The 23,378-nt window shown below is 40.5% G+C and overlaps 1 protein-coding gene across 1 annotated transcript in view; it reads right to left on the bottom strand.

Annotated features, from left to right (window-relative positions):
* Positions 1 to 23,154, bottom strand: part of waca (WW domain containing adaptor with coiled-coil a) — a 43,095-nt gene extending 19,941 nt beyond the window's left edge. The window contains exons 1-4 of the mRNA XM_084152286.1: positions 22,945 to 23,154; positions 22,726 to 22,759; positions 21,700 to 21,892; positions 11,899 to 11,993 (exon numbers count right to left, since the gene is read on the bottom strand). Of these exons, the coding sequence (XP_084008412.1) occupies positions 11,899 to 11,993; positions 21,700 to 21,892; positions 22,726 to 22,759; positions 22,945 to 22,985 (363 nt within the window). The 5' untranslated portion in view covers positions 22,986 to 23,154. The remainder of the gene's footprint in view (positions 1 to 11,898; positions 11,994 to 21,699; positions 21,893 to 22,725; positions 22,760 to 22,944) is intronic.
* Between the last annotated feature and the right edge of the window lie 224 nt (positions 23,155 to 23,378).

The raw sequence follows: 23,378 nt of genomic DNA, 5'->3' as shown, positions 1-23,378 counted from the left end.
GCTTGCAATGTGAGATGTAAAGGCGGTACGGCTCTATAAGGTTTGGCTCTGATACCAGAGCTGGTTAGGAGATGAGATATAGGGATGGATGCTGGCTTACTCAACTGACAGCAAGGATGGCTTCTCAAGCTTTTAAAAAGGTTGACATTTGTCATTGTTGAGGTCTATGCTTCTATGTACAACACCAACAGAAAGTAATATTTTCTGATTCGGATTCTGAAAACCACCTGCCCAGGGAATACAGACACAAATCTGTCTACAAAACTGACACATTTACAGGCATGTTGACTAATGTTGTGCATAGTACCAGTCAGATAAATCTAATAAAAGTTAAGTAAAACAGATCTTGCAAATTAGGCATGAGCATGAGTAATTGAGTACTCGAACGGACATCAAAGCTCGATCTTTAACCAGAGATCACTTAATATATTTTGGGGACTAAAAACTGTTTGGTAGAATGTGCTTTGTGGCTGCCCGAATGGGCAAGTTACATTTTGTCATGAAGACAATGTTAATTTGCTTTGACACTAGTATTGTGGTCCTCTGTAGCTCAGCTAGTAGAGCACGGCGCTTGTAACGCCAGGGTAGTGGGTTCGATCCCCGGGACCACCCATACACAAAAATGTATGCACGCATGACTGTAAGTCGCTTTGGATAAAAGCGTCTGCTAAATGGCATATTATTATTATTCCATTTGTACAGGTGCATTTGCGGGGCACAACTAAAAAGAAACCAAACCAAGCCAAGCGACACACAGTTCTTCACCCTAAATTCTGTGTCTCATTCACTCAATTGCGTTCCCACCGCTCCTTACACACACAGGTTAGGCCTACTGAAATAAACGCCCATCAAAACGGATCTAACTGATGGGGTACAAGATACACTGAACAAAAATAGACACGCAACATGTAAAGTGTTGGTCCCATGTTTCATGAGCAGAAATAAAAGATCCCAGAAATGTTCCATCGCACAAAAAGATTATTTCTCTCAGATTTGTTAACATCCCTGTTAGTCAGCATTTCTCCTTTGCCAAATTAATCCATCCACCGGACAGGTGTGGCATAGAAGCTGATTAAACAGCATGATCATTACACAGGTGCAGGTTGTGCTGGGGACAATAAAAGGCCACTGAAATGTGCAGTTTTGTCACACAACACAATGCCACAGATGTCTCAAGTTTTGAAGGAGCGCGCAATTGACTGCAGGAATGTCCACCAGGGTGGTTGCCAGAGAACTTAATGTTAATTTCTCTTCTGTAAGTTGCCTCCAACGTAGTTGTAGAGAATTTGGCATAACATCCAACCAGCCTTACAATCGCAGACCACGTGTACGGCGTAGTGTGGACAAGCGGTTTGCTGACGTTGTGAACAGAGTGCCCCATGGTGGAGGTGGGGTTATGGTTTTGGCAGGCATAAGCTACTGTCAACGAACACAATTGCAATTTATTGAAGGCAATTTGAATGCACAGAGATACCGTGACGAGATCCTGAAGCCCAGAGTCGTGCAATTCATCCGCCGCCATCACCTCATGTTTCAGCATGAAAATGCACAGCCCCATGTCGCAAGGATCTGTTCACAATTCCTGGAAACTGAAAATGTCCCAGTTCTTCCATTGCCTGCATACCCACCAGACATGTCACCCATTGAGCATGTTTGGGATGCTCTGGATCAACGTGTATGACAGCGTGTTAAAGTTCCCACTAATATCCAGCAACTTTGCACAGCCATTGAAGAGGAGTAGGACAACATTCCACAGGCCACAATCAACTCTACGCGAAGATACCTTTTTTTAAAGGTATCTGTGACCAACAGATGCATATCTGTAATCCCAGTCATGTGAAATCCATAGTTTAGGGCCAAATGAATTTATTTCAATGGACTGATTTCCTTATTTGAACTGAAAGTCAGTATACATGCATTCCTTGCCAAATAACAAGTTTTATCACAATTTCAAAATGGACTGGTTGATTGAAGTAGGAAAATGTGTGTTCCAACAACGAACTGCAGTTTTGGAATAATTGTGTCCGTCTATTTTCTGCTCAAGCTACTTTGCGAACTGCTAGTGCCATTTAGAATTGGTTAGCCTCGGCTATAACCGCTCTAAACATACAGGTTCAACACTGAAAATACGCAAAAACATTAGTTTGATGAAGACAAAGAGCATATTTTCAGAATCTTTAAGCATATGCCTACAGTGCATTTGGAAAGTATTCCGAGCCCTTCCTTTTTCCACATTGTTAAGTTACAGCCTTATTATAAAATGGATTGAATACATTTTCCTCAACCTACACACAATACCCAATTATGACAGAGAAAACAGGTTTTTAGAATTGTTTGCATCAGTCTCAACAACAACAGTGAAGAGGTGACTCCGGGATGCTGACCTTCTAGGCAGAGTTGCAAAGAAAAAGCCATCTCTCACACTGGCCAATAAAAAGAAAATATTAAGATGGGCAGTCTGAGATATGCCTTTTTCTTTGCAACTCTGCCTAGAAGGTCAGCATCCCGGAGTCGCCTCTTCACTGTTGACGTTGAGACTGGTGTTTTGCGGGTACTATTTAATGAAGCTGCCAGTTGAGGACCTGTGAGGCACCCGTTTCTCAAACTAGACACTCATGTATTTGTCCTCTTGCTCAGTTGTGCACCAGGGCCTCCCACTCCTCTTTCTATTCTGGTTAGAGACAGTTTGCGCTGTTCTGTGAAGGGAGTAGTACACAGCGTTGTATGAGATCTTCAGTTTCTTGGCAATTTCTCGCATGGAATAGCCTTCATTTCTCAGAACAAGAATAGACTGACGAGTTTCAGAAGAAAGTTATTTGTTTCTGGCCATTTTGAGCCTGTAATCGAACCCACAATTGCTGATGCTCCAGATACTCAACTAGTCTCAAGAAGGCCAGTTTAATTGCTTGTTTAAATCAGCACAACAGTTTTCAGCTGTGCTAACATAATTGCAAAAGGGTTTTCTAATAATCAATTAGCCTTTTAAAAATGATAAACTTGGATTAGCAAACAACGTGCCATTGGAACACAGGACTGATGATTGCTGATAATGGGCCTCTGTCCGCCTATGTAGATATTCAATTAAAAATCAGCCGTTTACAGCTACAATAGCCATTTAGAACATTAACAATGTCTACACTGTATTTCTGATCAATTTGATGTTATAATAACAGACAAAAAAAATGTTTTTCTTTCGAAAACAAGGACATTTCTAAGTGACCCCAAACTTTTGAACGGTAGTGTATGTAAATGTAACATTTCATTTTTTTATGTTTAATAAATGTGCAAACATTTCTAAAAACCTGTTTTTGCTTTGTAATTATGGGGTATTGAGTGTAGATTGATGAGGGGGAAAAAACAATTTAATCAATTTTAGAATAAGGCTGAAACTTAACAAAATGTGGGAAAAGTGAAGGGGTCTGAATACTTTCCGAATGCACTGTATAGAGATAGATTTATCTATATATCTATCGGGGCAATTTAGCAATTAGGATTTGTTATCTGTAATGATAAATTAGGCATTGTTGCGTACTGTTGGAATAGGCCTATAGATAAATGCGCACATATTTTTTCCCATTCTAACTTAAACAAAAATCACGTGAATACTCGAACAGTCAAAACATTTCTAATGCCCATCCCTATTGCAAATCCTCCATATTTTTGACAAGTGACAAACAGCGTTGTAACCTACAAATATAATGATTATGTTCAATTTCTTCCAATAATTAGAGACAAGGGTCTACAGACAACAAGCAGGACAATGTTACATAAAGCAAGGCCATCTTCAGTCTCAGTTTTTTGGTAAGCAGTGTTTATGAAATCATCAGAGACATCAGCTTCACAGCTCATCACTGACTGAAAAGGCCAGCCAGTTGACAAACAAACTTAAAATATTTTAAAGGAAAAAGGCAACAAGGAGCAACATTTGCCTACCAGCTGACAGACCTACAAGTAGTAAAATACTGTTTCCACCCTTAGGTCGTCACTTGTTCTCCAAACACAGTGAAAGTGTAATTAGAAATTAGAGGGAAAGCGGTCACCTGCTGAGAAATAATTTGCGACTTTAGTCTTGTCAGTGACTCAGCAACCGAGCATCTCCAAGTTGTAAGACAATAGCCGTTTGTGCCTTGGGGTCAAGGGCTGTAGGTACAGTGGGGGAAAAAATGATTTAGTCAGCCACCAATTGTGCAAGTTCTCCCACTTAAAAAGATGAGAGAGGCCTGTAATTTTCATCATAGGTACACGTCAACTATGACAGACAAATTGAGGAAAAAAAATCCAGAAAATCACATTGTAGGATTTTTAATGAATTTATTTGCAAATTATGGTGGAAAATAAGTATTTGGTCACCGACAAAAGAGCAAGATTTCTGGCTCTCACAGACCTGTAACTTCTTCTTTAAGAGGCTCCTCTGTCCTCCACTCGTTACCTGTATTAATGGCACCTGTTTGAACTTGTTCTCAGTATAAAAGACACCTGTCCACAACCTCAAACAGTCACACTCCAAACTCCACTATGGCCAAGACCAAAGAGCTGTCAAAGGACACCAGAAACAAAATTGTAGACCTGCACCAGGCTGGGAAGACTGAATCTGCAATAGGTAAGCAGCTTGGTTTGAATAAATCAACTGTGGGAGCAATTATTAGGAAATGGAAGACATACAAGACCACTGATAATCTCCCTCGATCTGGGGCTCCACGCAAGATCACACCCCGTGGGGTCAAAATGATCACAAGAACGGTGAGCAAAAATCCCAGAACCACACAGGGGGACCTAGTGAATGACCTGCAGAGAGCTGGGACCAAAGTAACAAAGCCTACCATCAGTAACACACTACGCCGCCAGGGACTCAAATCCTGCAGTGCAAGACGTGTCCCCCTGCTTAAGCCAGTACATGTCCAGGCCCGTCTGAAGTTTGCTAGAGTGCATTTGGATGATCCAGAAGAGGATTGGGAGAATGTCATATGGTCAGATGAAACCAAAATATAACTTTTTGGTAAAAACTCAACTTGTCGTGTTTGGAGGACAAAGAATGCTGAGTTGCATCCAAAGAACACCATACCTACTGTGAAGCATGGGGGTGGAAACATCATGCTTTGGGCCTGTTTTTCTGCAAAGGGACCAGGACGACTGATCCGTGTAAAGGAAATAATGAATGGGGCCATGTATCGTGAGATTTTGAGTGAAAACCTCCTTCCATCAGCAAGGACATTGAAGATGAAACGTGGCTGGGTCTTTCAGCATGACAATGATCCCAAACACACCGCCCGGGCAACGAAGGAGTGGCTTCGTAAGAAGCATTTCAAGGTCCTGGAGTGGCCTAGCCAGTCTCCAGATCTCAACCCCATAGAAAATCTTTGGAGGGAGTTGAAAGTCTGTGTTGCCCAGCGACAGCCCCAAAACATCACTGCTCTAGAGGAGATCTGCATGGAGGAATGGGCCAAAATACCAGCAACAGTGTGTGAAAACCTTGTTATGACTTACAGAAAACGTTTGACCTGTGTCATTGCCAACAAAGGGTATATAACAAAGTATTGAGAAACTTTTGTTATTGACCAAATACTTATTTTCCACCATAATTTGCAAATAAATTCATTAAAAATCCTACAATGTGATTTTCTGGATTTATTTCCCTCATTTTGTCTGTCATAGTTGACGTGTACCTATGATGAAAATTACAGGCCTCTCTCATCTTTTTAAGTGGGAGAACTTGCACAATTGGTGGCTGACTAAATACTTTTTTCCCCCACTGTATCAGTGTTTCAGAGGAGTGCTGATCTAGGATCAGTTTAGCCTTTTAGAGCACAATAATATTGGAAACCCAGAACTAAAATCTTGCATAATTGTGTCAGATGCTGGATTACATTTACGAGATGTTTGAGAAAAGATACTAACAAGACTAGCTAAGTCTCCACCCCCCTAAATAGAAACTCTCAGCCAACGCATGGGTCAAATGTCCCCTCCCCTTCCAAAATTCGAACACCTGCGAAATCGTGATTTGTCCAAATGATCAGAGACTAAATCTGTGCACCGGAACTAAGTTACTTGCTAGTCGTCGCATCCCAGTCTTTTGACAGACGCGACCATCCTATGTCCCGTGCAACTGTCTACAAGAGATTAAGATCACACTGAATAACATTGGACAGGAGGAACCTAATCCAAGATCACCACTCCTACTCTGGGATGCTTGATTCATGGGTCTATCTATAAACTAATGTACAAGTAAGGATTTCCTATGCTTGACACCTTGTTAAAGGTGTTGATAAGTCATTGATAATTTGCCTATTTTTTTCATGTAATTACATTAAGATAAGGGGGGAATATAGCTATATTCAATCAAATTCACGAGTTGATTTAAAACCTATTCAACCCTTTCTCATGGTTGGTGTCTTGACGGATTTGTCCAAAATAGTGTGACATAAAACGTTACTTTTCTATCCTTGCATTTATGGCAGTGTAAATTGTTGTTATATCATATATTAAGCATTAATCAGTTATATTAGACATTAAACTTGAACCCTGTAAATATCCTGGATCTAGCTGTCGGACAGTTTTTTGTATAGGGATCTCAGAAACACAGTGCAACTACGTAACATTTAATGCCTCCTTATGTCACGGGGTGAAAACAGTCTAAGGGCACACAAATCCCCCAAAATGTAGGTGATTTAGGGCTGTCCCAGACCCCAAAACAATATTGGTCGACCGAGTCGTCTGTTATTTCGACCAATCAGAATTTTAAACGTGTACAGTTCAAGTCGGAAGTTTACATTCACTTAGGTTGGAGACATTAAAACTTGTTTTTCAACTTCAATTTCTTGCTAACAAACTATAGTTTTGGCAAGTCGGTTAGGACATCTACTTTATGCATGACAAAAGTAATTTTTCCAACAATTGTTTACAGACAGATTATTTCACTTATAATTCACTGTATCACAATTCCAGTGGGTGAGAAGTTTACATACATTAAGCTTCTGATAGGCTAATTGACATCATTTGAGTCAATTGGAGGTGTACCTGTGGATGTATTTCAAGGCCTACCTTCAAACTCAGTGACTCTTTGCTTGACATCATGGGAAAAACAAAATCAATCCCAGAACAACAGCAAAGGACCTTGTGAAGATGCTGGAGGAAACAGGTACAAAAGTATCTATATCCACAGTAAAACTAGTCCTATATCGACATAACCTGAAAGGCCGCTCAGCAAGGAAGAAGCCACTGCTCCAAAACCGCCATAAAAAAGCCAGACTACGGTTTGCAACTGCACATGGGGACAAAGATTGTACTTTTTTGGAGAAATGTCCTCTGGTCTGATGAAACAAAAATAGAACTGTTTGGCCATAATGACCATCGTTATGTTTGGAGGAAAAAGGGGGTTGCTTGCAAGCCGAAGAAAACCATCCCAACCGTGAAGCACGGGGGTGGCAGCATCATGCTGTTGGGGTGCTTTGCTGCAGGAGGGACTGGTGCACTTCACAAAATAGATGGCATCATGAGGAAGGAAACTTATGTGGATATATTGAAGCAACATCTCAAGACATCAGCTTGGTCGCAAATGGGTCTTCCAAATGGACAATGACCTCAAGCATACTTCCAAAGTTGTACCAAAATGGCTTAAGGACAACAAAGTCAAGGTATTGGAGTGGCCATCACAAAGCCCTGACCTCAATCCTATAGAAAATGTGTGGGCAGAACTGAAAAGGTGTGTGAGCAAGGAGGCCTACAAACCTGACTCAGTTACACCAGCTCTGTCAGGAGGAATGGGCCAAAATGCACCCAACTTATTGTGGGAAGCTTGTGGAAGGCTACCCGAAACGTTTGACCCAAGTTTAACAATTTAAAAGGCAATGCTACCAAATACTAATTGAGTGTATGTAACCTTCTGACCCACTGGAAATGTGATCAAAGAACTAAAAGCTGAAGTAAATTATTCTCTCTACTATTATTCTAACATTTCACATTCTTAAAATAAAGTGCTGATCCTAACTGACCTAAGACGGGGAATTTTTACTAGGATTAAATGTCAGGAATTGTGAAAAACTGAGTTTACATTTATTTGGCTAAGGTGTATGTAAACTTCCGACTTCAACTGTATTTTTCCATATATAGACACACCCTATGTGTTTTAATAAAATCAACTATATGTAGGCTACTGAGCTTCTGATGCTTTAAGCACACTGTAATTAAATAAGACACAAATGACTCAAGAGGGAGCCAGAGATCATGATAGCCTAACCAGAAGAAAAAAACCTGTTCCCGACACCACCACCTCCTGCTGCTGCCGTCCTTGGCAGATTCTGCCATTACGCTCCCGAAGTTGCCGGTAATAGGCTACACCGGGGTCGGCAACCTTTTCCATTTGGAGTGCCAATTTATCTTACCATTTCAACCGATCTGTGTGGCAGTTATGGTTTTCATATGCACATTTTCGTGGAACAGTTTCATTTCTTTTATAAAGTAACTTCTATTGCCATTGCCAACTACGTAAAATAAAAACATTGCAGCCTGCAGGTAGAAAATATCCTGATAAAAATAAAATACATTGGCTATGATTGGCCTATCTGCAAGGAACTTGAAACATTGTATCAACTATCAACTTGGTCCAGACCGAAGCTGGCACTAACAAACTTGCGACATTGTATAAAATATTCTGGACCCTCAGGACCAGTGAGCTCTGGACAGACACAGCTGTAGGCTATTTGCGCAAGGGATAAGAAGTAATCAGGTAGGCAGGCCTATTTTATGACGATTCCACCGGATCAGAGCATTACATTATTTAATTTTTTCATGCCGAATTGTTATCGAAAGGGAGAGAGCTGGAAAGATTTTTCAAATAAGCTACATTGAGGAACTATTATCATTTTCAATGGACATAAAAACAGACTTTGTTTACTTGCCGTTTGAGGTGAAGAAGAAAAATACTTTGAGAAGCACTACAGCTCATTAGTAGTGGTGGTGAGTTAAGACAATCAGAAATACTATCAGATCCACAAATGGGTACATTTATATGCCTACATTTGCATGCAGGCCAGGTAGTCTAGGCCTACTTCTATGTGCAATCACATTAGGGCTGACCCCATTTAGTCGATTGGTCTATGATATTTTAAGTATCATTACCTTGATACTTAAAACCTAAATTGATACTGTCATTAACGTGGTTCTTAAATTATGCATAATACTTGTTGGAATTCGAATTTGGTGTCGAGCTGTTGAATTACACTGTGATATTTTCACACAAACACCATCATCTGATCCAGGAAGGAAATTTTCTGAATGACAGTCAAGTGACGAACAGCTGTTGTGATGTACATGTGATGCAACAACAGCTGAAGTGCTGGAAAAAAGGTGTTCGCGAGGAATGTCCAGACCATTTTGGTGTGTGGGGTCTCATTCGTTACGCCGGTGAAGATGGTTGTGTCTGGATCCATGTTGGAGCGAATTGATGTTGATCATCTGTTGTCTGCTTGATTTACAGCAGGGTCTCGTTAGATTTAACAGAGAAAGCATCAAGGTAATGAGTTCATGTTTTCATATGTTTTTGTGCACAGTCCACAATTGTGTATATAGCCTATTGCGCAACACCCAATGCTATTCTTATTCATTATTCTGGATATAATGGGCTTCTTTACAATATGATCTAGTATTGAAATAACATGACAAACACATTTTAGTTTCCATGTTACACCTGCAATTTTAAACAATACAAGGGGCTTGAAGTAGCCTACTGGAATAGGCCTATATCTTGAAAAATCAGAAATTTCCTCAATTTGGTGTTCGAAAAGTAATTATGTAGCCAATTTATAAAGTATAACTTCGCGTGATTTCATTTCCCCCCCGTTTTTTTTCAATAGATGTGGCCACTTTCTTTTGTTTCCCGCTACTTCAGTTGAAGGGTCTTGCGCTACTCTTGCGGTAAAACCATGTGCGGTTATTATGAGGACAACAACATCTAATGCTGGCTTCAACTTGGCTCTCCATACAAATCCTTCCATTACATAAGGAACCTGGTTTTTAGTGTATTTCTCACTATACAAACAGCGATGGTGAGATTCAAATGGTGAGATTAATGCTACCGCTATTCATGGCTTTATTATGTGTGCCTGTATCGGCCATATAGGCCACAGAAAAATCGCCATGAATGCATCCAATTTATTTAGTGAAGCAAGTCCACATTATTCTCACATATTTTAGAATGTAATAATAATAATAATAATTTGAATAGCAATTAATTGGCTAGGCCAAAAAAAAAAAAAAACATTCTTAAAGTGGTAATGGCCTACTTTTGACACATTTTCTACATTTGTTCTATATTAGGCACTATATGTACAATTACATAAATTATACAATTGTATAAAATTTAGGTCCTTAAATTACAAAGAAGTGCTTGAAAAAGTCCCCCTGAAAGTCCATGAATTTGACTTGCCAATGTCTGCATGAACCCTGCTTAAAGGATATATAGTCCTAGGTGTATGTTGTTGTATAGGTAGAGTTATGGGCCAATTGGTATATATTCCTCTTAGTACACATGAGGAACTGCATAAAAATCATTTTTATTTTAGTTTAAAACAAATGTAAAAAATGTATCCCAATGTCACACATTGGCCCCATTATTTATAGAAAGACCCACATACGGGACGAGGTCTTGGTTCGGTGTCTGGAGAGTGGCTGTAGAGTCCCACTCAAAGAGACAGACTGACGCATTTAGAACATTAACTATTTTTTTCAATTTTCGCCTAAAATGACCCAAATTACATACCCAAATCTAACTGCCTGTAGCTCAGGACCTGAAGAAAGGATATGCATATTCTTGATACCATTTGAAAGGAAACACTTTGAATTTTGTGGAAATGTGAAATTAATGTAGGAGAATATAACACATTAGATCTGGTAAAAGATAATACAAACAAAAAAACATGCGTTTTATAATATAATATTGCAGTTTAGGCACAATTTAGATTTTGACCACTAGATGGCAGCAGTGTGTGTGTGCAAAGTTTCAGATTAATCCAGTGAAGCATTGCAATACCGGACTGTTTTGTATCAAGTCTGCCCAAATGTGCCGATTTGGTCAATTGATACATTTTCAAGTACATAACTATAGAGAACATACAAACATGATATGGTAATACCAAATGTAAGTTTACACACTCCCAGGAATGTCATACATGATGGATCATTAGCTTATACACTAACTTTCACACATCTAGATGGCCAGGCGGGGTGGGTGTGGAGCAAGAGACAGCAGGGGTTCAAACTGTAGAACTCAGTTCCTACATTTGAATATAAAAATGGATTTGATCAAACAAAACTATGCTACATTTTATCTCTGGGACCCTTAGGATGACAAATCAGAGCAAGATTACTGAATGTAAGTACATTATTTACCTTCGGAGATGAATGTATCAAAACAGTTGCCGTGGTACGTTTTTTTTGTTGTGCACTCTCCTCAAACAATAGCATGGTATTTATTCACGATATTAATTTATATACTGTATATTGGAAAGTGTAGTTAGATTAACAATAATTTAAGCTTTCTGCCCATGTAAGACATGTCTTTGTCCTGGAATGTTTGCTGTTACTTACAACAGTCGTGCTAATCACATTAGCGAACGTTAGCTCAACCATCCAGTATACGGGACACCGATCCCGTAGAGGTTAAAAAGGATCAGCCAATCACTAGGTGTATGCCACAATAGTCTCTCCTTACTTTTCAAATCATTGGAGTGGTGTAGGCATGCGCTAGAGAGAGTTTATACCATATTTCTTAAACCAATCCCTTCAAATCCATACAGGGAAGTGAACAATTGCACACTTCTGGGGAAAGGAGAGATTTTGGGGAAATAGCCTAGCCCACCATGCTATAGCATCAACAACACAGAGAAGAGGTAAGCGGGTACTTACTGTGTCGGATGTCTTGCTGGGGTTTGATTGTGAATTGGAGCTGCTATGATGGGTGCTGTGGTTGTGTGAATTCTCCTGTGGAGAATAACTGGTGCCTAGAAACATAACAAAAAGGTAGATGGGTATTATTCAACCAATAGGCAATATTGTTATTATATTATCATATTGCTAGGTATGGAACAATAACGACAGTCCTTTCTCATCTGTCCAATTCTGTCTGTGTAATTGAAAATCCAATCAAAGATAAATAGTAGCTTAACTAACCTAGTAGCTTAACATATGAAATTCACAGCACGTTCAGCCAGACATCAGCTTAACAAGGATCATCACTGACTGATAAGGGCATCCAACTCCCATCAGACAGACACAAAAATAAACCTGTGAGTCTAATCAAACCAAACCTACATTGCAATATTTCGTTTTTGGTAAAAAGACAAGGCACACTCGCCTTACAAGTTGACCACCTTCCAGATACAGTAAGTGTACGTATAGAGTGTAAACTAAGTTAGGCTACTGATGAAACATTGCTAAAGCAGTTATGAATTAATCTGGCACTGTGAACATATTTCTAGAAGAAGTTTAACTAGCAGCTGAAATGCATAGATCCCCAACTCCGATAGTCATCATGGAAAGGTCATGGTGCAACGTTTGACATGGCAAATAAAGTTACAAAAACAGAACATTTCTGTATTCTACCCCATATGGGGCGACAAAATGGCCTCCTACATGTTTTTTTGTGGTGAATTTGCAATTGTCTTTGAATAATGTAACTTGTACCATTTTTATTCACTTTTGAGATGTGACTGGGTCAAACAAATACTGATTGCCAAGTTGTATTACAATGAGAGGTTTGAAGGTAAAGAGGCACAGGTGAAGTAGTATATAGGCTAAGAGACAGATGTTGACAGAGGCACTCAGATAATCTAAATTAGTGAAGGTAACCTTTATTTAAATCACTAGGCAACTTTAATATGAAGCTTAACAAACACAACCCTGGTTTGCCATTCCAGAAAGCAGGTAGAGGAAAACTGACTTACCAGAAAGATACACTTTTCCAAACTCAAAAGTTGAAGCTTAGGTTTAACAAATGTTTTACTGGACACCAACGCCAAATAAAAAGCAGCATCACTGGCAGATATTAGGTGGATACGGTACACACTCCTAAGATGTTTTTTAAACTTCCTTGTGATGCAGATACAATGGTGTGTTAACATTGACTGGGCCATATTGCCTGTGGATGCAGGCCCAGGGGGAGAAGGGATGATTGCTGTGTGTGTGCGCGCGCGTCAGTGTACCAGTGAAATAGCCTCCTGTCCCATAGGGCAGGTGTCAGTCATACTGCAACATCAGTGTTACACTAGTGTATACACCAGGGGTCTCCAGCCTTTTCTACTATGAGAGCTACTTTTAAAAAATTAAACATGTCGCAAGCTACTCTTTTTTTATAGCTTTCAAATTAGGCCCATTCTTCTCTTCTCCTCTACCATGCAACTCTTCCCTGGGTCCTTCATGTACAAGAGATGTGTTTTCTGTCAATATACCTGGTAAAATAATGGTTAATAAACAACGAAGGGGACCCATAAAATTATCTTTTGTATTTTCTGGAATTTTGTTATATTTTTCCTGGTTTGGGATTGAGTTTAGTTTTTTACTCTGAATATAACAATTATTCATAGAGAAACAATGAAATGGATGTTCTGAGTCCATGTCAATGCTTAAATCACATCAGAAGACCATTGAGGTCTAAAAAATAAAAAAAATTGATTTGAGTGTAATTCCCCTTTTATTGAGTGTCTAGCAAGAGAGGAATGTGTCGGTCTAGCAGTGTTTCTGCAGTTTGCAAAACAATGGCCATCCAATTGATACAAATAAAAATCACAGTTCTGTCAGGTATGCCTACTTTGCAGTTTACATTTAATTAAGAAACGTTTATGGGGAAAGTCTGTCTACGCAGAAGACACCGGTTATCATTAGCATCACTAACTGGCTACATATGGACTGACAAACATGCGCACCAATATTGCTGGAAATTAATTGCCAAATTGTGTTACGTTTGGCTTTTTAAGCCAATAGTGGCTAACCAGGGGTGGGATATGACAATGTAGCTTTGATTGGATAGTAGCCGGGAGCTTTATGTTTATGACAGTTTGGGATTGCGAGCTACTCATAGGTGGGCTGTGAGCTACTGGTAGCTCGATCTACCTGTTGGAGTCCCCTTGGTATATACCCATGTTATATTAGGGAAATTGTGTTTCCATAGCTAGGGCTGACAGTGTACACTTGTGAAGTGCAGAATCAACAACCTCTACATAATCAAAACATTTGCTTTGTAAGAAGGTGTTAAAAGTTCACAGTCAGCCATTGTTATGTAAATGCTGGCTGAAAAGTACCAGTGGTCTGGCTTCGGTGCCAAGAGAGAGTAGGTCAGCCCGAGCTATTGCCCAGTGAGACACGAGTGCCAGCCCGCACAGATGGAAAAATTAAAGTCTGTGCCTTTTAAGTAAAACACTGGGGCAAATCCTGTATAGAAAATCGCCATCGGAAGCAGAAATAGCGCCATCAACAGCAGAACATATGGCACTTAAAATTAGGGTCAATTTCAAGCTGTCTCGAATGGAATTCTCAAATTCGAGTTGGGTCGAGGGAAACCCGGGCCAGTGCTCGATTAGAATTAGGGCTGGTGACGCTGTTACTATACAACCTCCAAGCTGAACACTGCTGGATGCTGACAACGTTTAGCTAGCTTGTCTTGGCTTGTTGCTTTTAGATAGCACATGGACAAGCGGTACTGCAGTAGTCAGACATTACAAAAATTACCACCATAGCTGGATCCGTCATTCATTTTTACAGTCATCCCTCAAATGCTAGCAAATCACAGTTGAAACAAGCTAGCAGGAATTTTAGCTGGCCAGGTCATATTGAAAGCTAGCTAGCTAGATCATATCAAACCTGTCGTCTGGTTTGCTTAGTTAGCTAGCTAGCTAATAGCCAATGCATGGCAAGCAAGGTAAGAATTAAGCTAGCTTGTTATGCTAATGACAACGCTAACCGTTTAGCTAGCTAGCTAACGTCAGCAAGCTAATACATGGCTCAGAATCTGGCTGGCACGAGTATGGGATAACATTAGCTACTGCATGGTGAGGGTGAATTCTTCAATATCTTGCTAGTTAGCTAGCAACATTAGCAAAGCCAGCTGCCGTCACATATTGGCTACCTAGCAACATTACAACACATAGTATGGGATGAATGCTAGTTAGCTACTACCAACAGCGAAACACTGCTGGAAAGGGGGGAAAGAACGTATGTATCATTTAACTAACGTGTCAAAACTAAAGCAAATCGATTCATAAAATTCACTGCCATTTCCTAGCACTTGTCAAAATAACTCCCCATAAAAAAAGAGTTCTCACAACATGTCGGTCTAGTGAGTTACAAGGGTTCTTGGGAGTGAAGTGAGTATATCATAGGCTGAGCTTGTATATCAGAGGCATGTTTTACCTAGATTAAATACAACGTTGAGTCCACCATGGTCATGCATTTAATCATATGTACAGTTGAAGTCGGAAGTTTGCATACACTTAGGTTGGAGTCATTTTCAACCACTCCACAAATGTCTTGTTAACAAACTATGGTTATGGCAAGTCGGTTAGGACATCTACTTTGTGCATGACAAATGTAAAATGTATGCACTCACTAACTAAGTCGCTCTGGATAAGAGCGTCTGCTAAATGACTAAAATTAAATTAAAAAATCACAAGTAATTTTTCCAACAATTGTTTACAGATAGATTATTTCACTTATAATTCACTGTATCACAATTCCAGTGGGTCAGAAGTTTACATATACTAAGTTGACGGTGCATTTAAAAAGCTTGGAAAATTCCAGAAAATGATGTCATGGCTTTAGAAGCTTCTGATTGGCTAATTGACATAATTTTAGTCAATTGGGGGTGTACCTGTGGATGTATTTCAAGGACTACCTTCAAACTCAGTGCCTCTTTGCTTGACATCTTGGGAAAATCAAAAGAAATCAGCCAAGACCTCAGAAAAATTATTGTACACCTCCACAAGTCTGGTTCATCCTTGGGAGCAATTTTTAAACGCCTGAAGGTACCACGTTCATCTGTACAAACAATAGTATGCAAGTATAAACACCATGGGACCACGCAGCTGTCATACCGCTCAGGAAGGAGACGCGTTCTGTCTCCTAGAGATGAACGTACTTTGGTGTGAAAAGTGCAAATCAATCCCAGAACAACAGGAAAGGACCTTGTGAAGATGCTGGTGGAAACAGCTACAAAAGTATCTATATCCACAGTAAAAATAGTCCTATATCGACATAACCTGAAAGGCCGCTCAGCAAGGAAGAAGCCACTGCTCCAAAACCGCCATAAAAAAGCCAGACTACGGTTTGCAACTGCACATGGGGACAAAGATCGTACTTTTTGGAGAAATGTCCTCTGGTCTGATGAAACAAAAATAGAACTGTTTGGCCATAATGACCATCGTTATGTTTGGAGGAAAAAGGGGGTTGATTGCAAGCCAAAGAACACCATCCCAACCGTGAAGCACGGGGGTGGCAGCATCATGCTGTGGGGGTGCTTTGCTGCAGGAGGGACTGGTGCACTTCACAAAATAGATGGCATCATGAGGAAGGAAAATTATGTGGATATATTGAAGCAACATCTCAAGACATCAGTCAGGAAGTGAAAGATTGGTCGCAAATGGGTCTTCCAAATGGACAATGACCCAAAGCATACAGTGGGGGGAAAAAGTATTTAGTCAGCCACCAATTGTGCAAGTTCTCCCACTTAAAAAGATGAGAGGCCTGTAATTTTCATCATAGGTACACGTCAACTATGACAGACAAATTGAGGAAAAAAATTCCAGAAATTCACATTGTAGGATTTTTAATGAATTTATTTGCAAATTATGGTGGAAAATAAGTATTTGGTCACCTACAAACAAGCAAGATTTCTGGCTCTCACAGACCTGTAACTTCTTCTTTAAGAGGCTCCTCTGTCCTCCACTCGTTACCTGCATTAATGACACCTGTCCACAACCTCAAACAGTCACACTCCAAACTCCACTATGGCCAAGACCAAAGAGCTGTCAAAAGACACCAGAAACAAAATTGTAGACCTGCACCAGGCTGGGAAGACGGAATCTGCAATAGGTAAGCAGCTTGGTTTGAAGAAATCAACTGAGGGAACAATTATTAGGAAATGGAAGACATACAAGACCACTGATAATCTCCCTCGATCTGGGGCTCCACGCAAGATCTCACCCCGTGGGGTCAAAATGATCACAAGAACGGTAAGCAAAAATCCCAGAACCACACGGGGGGACCTTGTGAATGACCTGCAAAGAGCTGGGACCAAAGTAACAAAGCCTACCATCAGTAACACACTACGCAGTGCAAGACATGTCCCCCTGCTTAAGCCAGTACATGTCCAGGCCCGTCTGAAGTTTGCTAGAGTGCATTTGGATGATCTAGAAGAGGATTGGGAGAATGTCATGTGGTCAGATGAAACCAAAATAGAACTTTTTGGTAAAAACTCAACTCGTCGTGTTTGGAGGACAAAGAATGCTGAGTTGCATCCAAAGAACACCATACCTACTGTGAAGCATGGGGGTGGAAACGTCATGCTTTGGGGCTGTTTTTCTGCAAAGGGACCAGGACGACTGATCCGTGTAAAGGAAAGAATGAATGGGGCCATGTATCGTGAGATTTTGAGTGAAAACCTCCTTCCATCAGCAAGGGCATTGAAGATGAAACGTGGCTGGGTCTTTCAGCATGACAATGATCCCAAACACACCGCCCGGGCAACGAAGGAGTGGCTTCGTAAGAAGCATTTCAAGGTCCTGGAGTGGCCTAGCCAGTCTCCAGATCTCAACCCTATAGAAAATCTTTGGAGGGAGTTGAAAGTCCGTGTTGCCCAGCGACAGCCCCAAAACATCACTGCTCTAGAGGAGATCTGCATGGAGGAATGGGCCAAAATACCAGCAACAGTGTGTGAAAACCTTGTTATGACTTACAGAAAACGTTTGACATTGCCAACAAAGGGTATATAACAAAGTATTGAGAAACTTTTGTTATTGACCAAATACTTATTTTCCACCATAATTTGCAAATAAATTCATTAAAAATCCTACAATGTGATTTTCTGGGGAAAAAATCTCATTTTGTCTGTCATAGTTGGCGTGTACCTATGATGGAAATTACAGGCCTCTCTCATCTTTTTAAGTGGAAGAACTTGCACAATTGGTGGCTGACTAAATACTTTTTTCCTCCACTGTACTTCCAAAGTTGTACCAAAGCTTAAGGACAACAAAGTCAAGGTATTGGAGTGGCCATCACAAAGCCCTGACCTCAATCCTATAGAAAATGTGTGGGCAGAACTGAAAAAGTGTGTGTGAGCAAGGAGGCCTACAAACCTGACTCAGTTACACCAGCTCTGTCAGGAGGAATGGGCCAAAATTCACCCAACTTATTGTGGGAAGCTACCCGAAACGTTTGACCCAAGTTAAACAATTGAAAGGCAATGCTACCAAATACTAATCGAGTGTATGTAAACTTCTGCCCAACTGGGAATGTGATGAAATAAATAAAAGCTTAAATAAATCATTCTCTGTACTATTATTCTGACATTTCACATTCTTAAAATAAAGTGGTGATCCTAACTGACCTAAGACAGGGAATTTTGACTAGGATTAAATGTCAGGAATTCTGAAAAACTGAGTTTAAATGTATTTGGCTAAGGTGTATGTAAACTTCCGACTTCAACTGTAATTAGGCAGGCTTTTTAGTGCTGATTCTCTCTCTCTCTCTCGACCTCTCTCTCTCTCTCTCGACCTCTCTCTCTCTCTCTCGACCTCTCTCTCTCTCGATCTCTCGACCTCTCTCTCTCGATCTCTCGACCTCTCTCTCTCTCTCTCTCTCTCTCGACCTCTCTCTCTCTCTCTCTCGACCTCTCTCTCTCTCTCGACCTCTCTCTCTCTCTCGACCTCTCTCTCTCTCTCGACCTCTCTCTCTCTCTCAGAGTAGGGGTGCTGCAGTTTTGCCTTTTAGACTATAATGACTAAGATTACATGGACAGGAGGGACCTGATCCTAGACCAGCATTCCTACTCTGACACGTTTGATGAATACGGGCCCAGATGTCCCTTTGGCTGCATTTACAAAGGCAGGCCAATTTTGATATTTTTCCCACTATTTCGTCTTTTGACCAATAATATCAGATATTTTCAAATCAGATCTTTTTCAGCGCTGATCTGATTGGTCAAAAGACCAATTAGTGAGAAAAAATATCAGAATTGGGCTGCCTGTGTAAATGCAGCCTTTGTCACTGTGAAATATAGACTATGTGCCACAGATGTTTGGCTAGATATTAGGAGTGTAAAAGGCACACATATTCGTACAGAACAATTCAGTACAGGGACATCGGTTCGGTCCACACTGTGAAACCGAATGAATACATAAAAAAAGATTTACTATATAAACACACTAGGACTATAGGCTATGCCTCGAGGCCTCGAGTAAATCTGATCTGAAAAAAACAGACTAGAGCAGGTTGTAATAAAAATTATAATCTTAATTGGTGCATTTCAAACTGTCCTTTTGTGAGGCACAGCAGGGAACTAGTTCTGTACGATGGTGAGTGGTGCGGTCGATAAACCAAGAAGATTCTCCATCATCGTTTAAAATCTCCAGTTTAGGAACATTTTGGTTTCAACGGCGATGGACAGAGAGTATGTCGCCACTGCTCAACGAAAATAGCCTCTGCAGCTGCCAACACCTCAAACATGTTGACACACTTACGCCGACATCGACCCAGTATTCCTACCACCGGCGCAAGACTGAAACGCAAAAAAAAAATACCTTCTCCCCTCTGCATTCAAGCAGCCCTTCGCAGCTGATTCTGACCAGGTTTAAGAAATTACAAGAGTGATAGGTACGTTTATAGCCACGGATATGCGCCCATTCTCAGTGCTGGAGAAGAATGGGGGGTTTCAACACCTCGTGAAAGTGCTTGAGCCACGTTACGAACTTTGCCCTCTCGCACCCATTTCAGCAAACAGCTAGTACCCGCTCCTGTAGCTCAGTTGGTAGAGCATGGCGCTTGCAACGCAAGGGTTGTGGGTTCGTTTCCCACGGTGGGCCAGTATGAAAAATGTATGCACTCACTAATTGTAAGTCGCTCTGGATAAGAGCGTCTGCTAAATGACTAAAAATATAAAGCCAAAGTTGTCAATGAATTGGCCAATGCACCCTGTGTTGCCCTTACTACAGATGGATGGACCTCCAGGGCTACTTAACACTGATAGCCCATCCCATTACCCCACAGTGGAAAATGAGAAGTACCCAGCTACAGACACGGACCCTTTAAGAGTCACACAAGCGTGCATATTTTTGTCTTTCTAAGAAAACATTATAGCATAGGCCTATACAACGTCTGAGCCATGTTTATGTATTGATTTCACATGTATATTGCACTTGATTTCAGTGTTGAGTAATGGTGTGTTTTCATTTAAGAAAATACAAGTGTTGTTATTCCTGATTGTGCTCTCATCAGGCATTATAGGCCTCATGATCATATAAGGAATCAGGAATAACAACACTTTGTATTTTCTTAAATAAACATATTTACCAAGGTAACTGTTGGAAATTTCATTTTCCCGCTGTACCGAAACGTGACCCCAAAACGTACCAAACCATGGGTTTGGTGAACTGTTACACCCCTCCTAGATATTGATAAAAATAATATAATCTATACACTGGTCTTTCACTGTTCATACATGTCTCGTTAGGTTAAGCCATGCTCATTGTTGGTATAGAAGACAAACAACGACAGATTTCCAGTCAGGGTAGCGGGAAAGAGCAGACATTTTGGATAAAGTGACCTAAGCCAAGAAATAGGCTAGCACAGTACCCGTAAATTAGCCTAAATAATATGAAGATGTATAAAAGAATGATGCACAGCTAGAGTTAACCAGATGCAAACCAGAAGAAGTATAACAATGGGAAATGAAGGGGTGCACACTATAATTCTGTTATGTCACAGCCAAGTGTCCAAAGTTGGTGTGTTTGAATACTATTCTCAAAAGAATATTACTATGAAAGAGTAGCAGTTAGGGAAATGTTTACAAAGGCTACCTGTGCTTGAGAATTCATCCAAATATAAGCAAATAGTTGACAGAACTATTCATAGAATATTGTGCATTTACAAACTGAAGCGCAAGTTCAAGGAGATGCACTTTACAGAGTTGGCGTTTGCCAACTAGCTTTCATGACATGATTGTCTAGTTTCGTCACAGCACTCAGAACGTTGTCAAGTCTTCCCTATCCTAAATAGTACCATTCGACTACTGTTTGACAATGCAGAAGGCAAATAAGTGTCATTCAACCGTTTGAGAAATGTGTCCTTGCTATCTGCCCACTAGAATCACAACAATGTTTGCCAAATTAACCACACCAAACTATTAAAGATATATTTAAGGCATGTGACGAAACACTACTTCTCAGTCTTACAAGTCCTAGCTGTTGCCTTGTGCTTCAGATCCATAAAGCCAACCTAATGAGAGAAAGTAGGCCTACTGTTGTTGTATTAGCAACAATGCAGTATTTCTGCTAAGGCCTAGGCGATATCATCCTAGGCTATATCGTCCAGCTTAACATATTAATGCTGCATACAACTCAGTAGTAAAATTAGCCTAGGGAGAAACTAAGTCAGACACTGGTGGTTAGCTACTTTAAGTAGTTGGTTTGTTTTGATCAAGATCTTTTTAGATTGATTTCTCACCTCCATCTCTCTCTCTGGCCCGGTGCGTGTGGACTGCCTTTGCCCTGCCATGCCCCGTGCTGTCGATGGGTTTGTTGTCAGGACTGTCAGATCGCCGAAACATTTTACATGGAGGAGTGGCATCTGCGGTGTCTCGCATCTTGTCATGGCGATGATCACCACCGGGGTGACTCTTCGACGAGTATTTGAGAGTCTGAAAACACAAATCAAAGACATCAATAACGTTAGATTCTCGAACTTCAATCGGTTCAGAGCAATGCTCGATTAGAACGGCTCGAGCGGAATCTAGACGTCTGACTATCTGTGAATGTGCTACCATTACAAGTTGCATAGCACGTAGGCTAGCTAGCCAATAAATAATGTGCCCAAATACCATTGCCATTAAAAAGTGTTTATGTCTTGCAAATTCAAAAAAGTCGTGACTTAATCTTGTAGCTAGATCAGCTGTGTTTGTAGTACGTCACAAGCTATTATATTGGCTCGATGGATGGGAAATAGATTAACTAAACCCTGCGCATGAAATTATAAACTAAATGCTGGGTTAAACGCCACATTTTGAAATCCACCAAATGAAATCAATAGGTCCGTGGTAGTTAGGTAGCTAATTCAAGTGCTTTCTGTCTTACCATATAATGGCTAGCTAGGTATAATTATTAAATTGTACAGAAAAACTAATTTATATGGCTGTACAAATTGGTAACTGTACGTTGTTTAGTTACATGTATTTGTCGTACTTCTGATCTTTGGTCTTATATCGCGCGAGCTGTGACATGTTACGAATAGGCCGGAATTCTAGCTAACAGGCTAACTGAACTTCAATCAAACTCGCTAGTAAATGTGTTTATAAGGCAAAGTTCGATCTGCCGGTCATAATTATGTGAACAAACAGAGCATTGTTTTTTGTTCAAATTCAAAGGCTACTTTTCGATTTATTTTCCGCACTGAGGCCTGTACTGCTCAGGAAGCCTGCACTAGAGTATCCATTTTAATCTTATTTGTTGCTAGCTAACATTAACTAACAAGTACCTGGTACGGCTGTGAATCCCTTCGGTCGTTGCACCTAAAAATAAAGAAACAGGTTGTAAGGATGAGAACTCAAACATCAATGCAAAAAAACTGTCCCAATAGTCTGCAACAGCTGAATATCTGCCATAAATGTCTACTTATTTTGGTTTCAATAAAAATGGCGGATTGTCAAAGCTGAGAAGGAAAATCTGAATAGAAGTAACGTTAGGAGCTATTTACCCATCGCTGAGTCTCGGTTGTTTCCTTGCATACATTACCATCAATGCCGTGTTAGTGTGTGTGGAGTGGATGTGAAAGATGGACTAAATTATATGTTTTTGTTTCAGCAACCCGTTCTCGTCTATTATTTATATAGTTCTGATTATTTTGAGGCGCTCTTCGGCTTCGCTAATCAGAAGAGGGCTCACGGTCCATCTCCCACTCGCATTCACCAACTGCCCCTATCTACCGAAAAGCGAAGCTCAGGCTGCAAACCACCCGCTTCCCTCCCACCACTACATCCGGGACACCGTGGGGCTAACTAAACTCGGCCGCCATCATCCGGTTTCGGATGTTATTTCGAGACACACTACAAAATTGCTCAGAGGCACAACAAGGACCACTTTAGAACAGCACACTTCAGTGGCATTTTCATGCACCAAAAATATTAGCTA

This window comes from Coregonus lavaretus (assembly GCF_964263955.1).
Source record: "Coregonus lavaretus genome assembly, chromosome: 34".
In the NCBI taxonomy this organism is placed as follows: domain Eukaryota; kingdom Metazoa; phylum Chordata; class Actinopteri; order Salmoniformes; family Salmonidae; genus Coregonus; species Coregonus lavaretus.
Note: the sequence above shows the minus strand (reverse complement) of the source record. Positions and strands in the feature narration are given on the sequence as shown.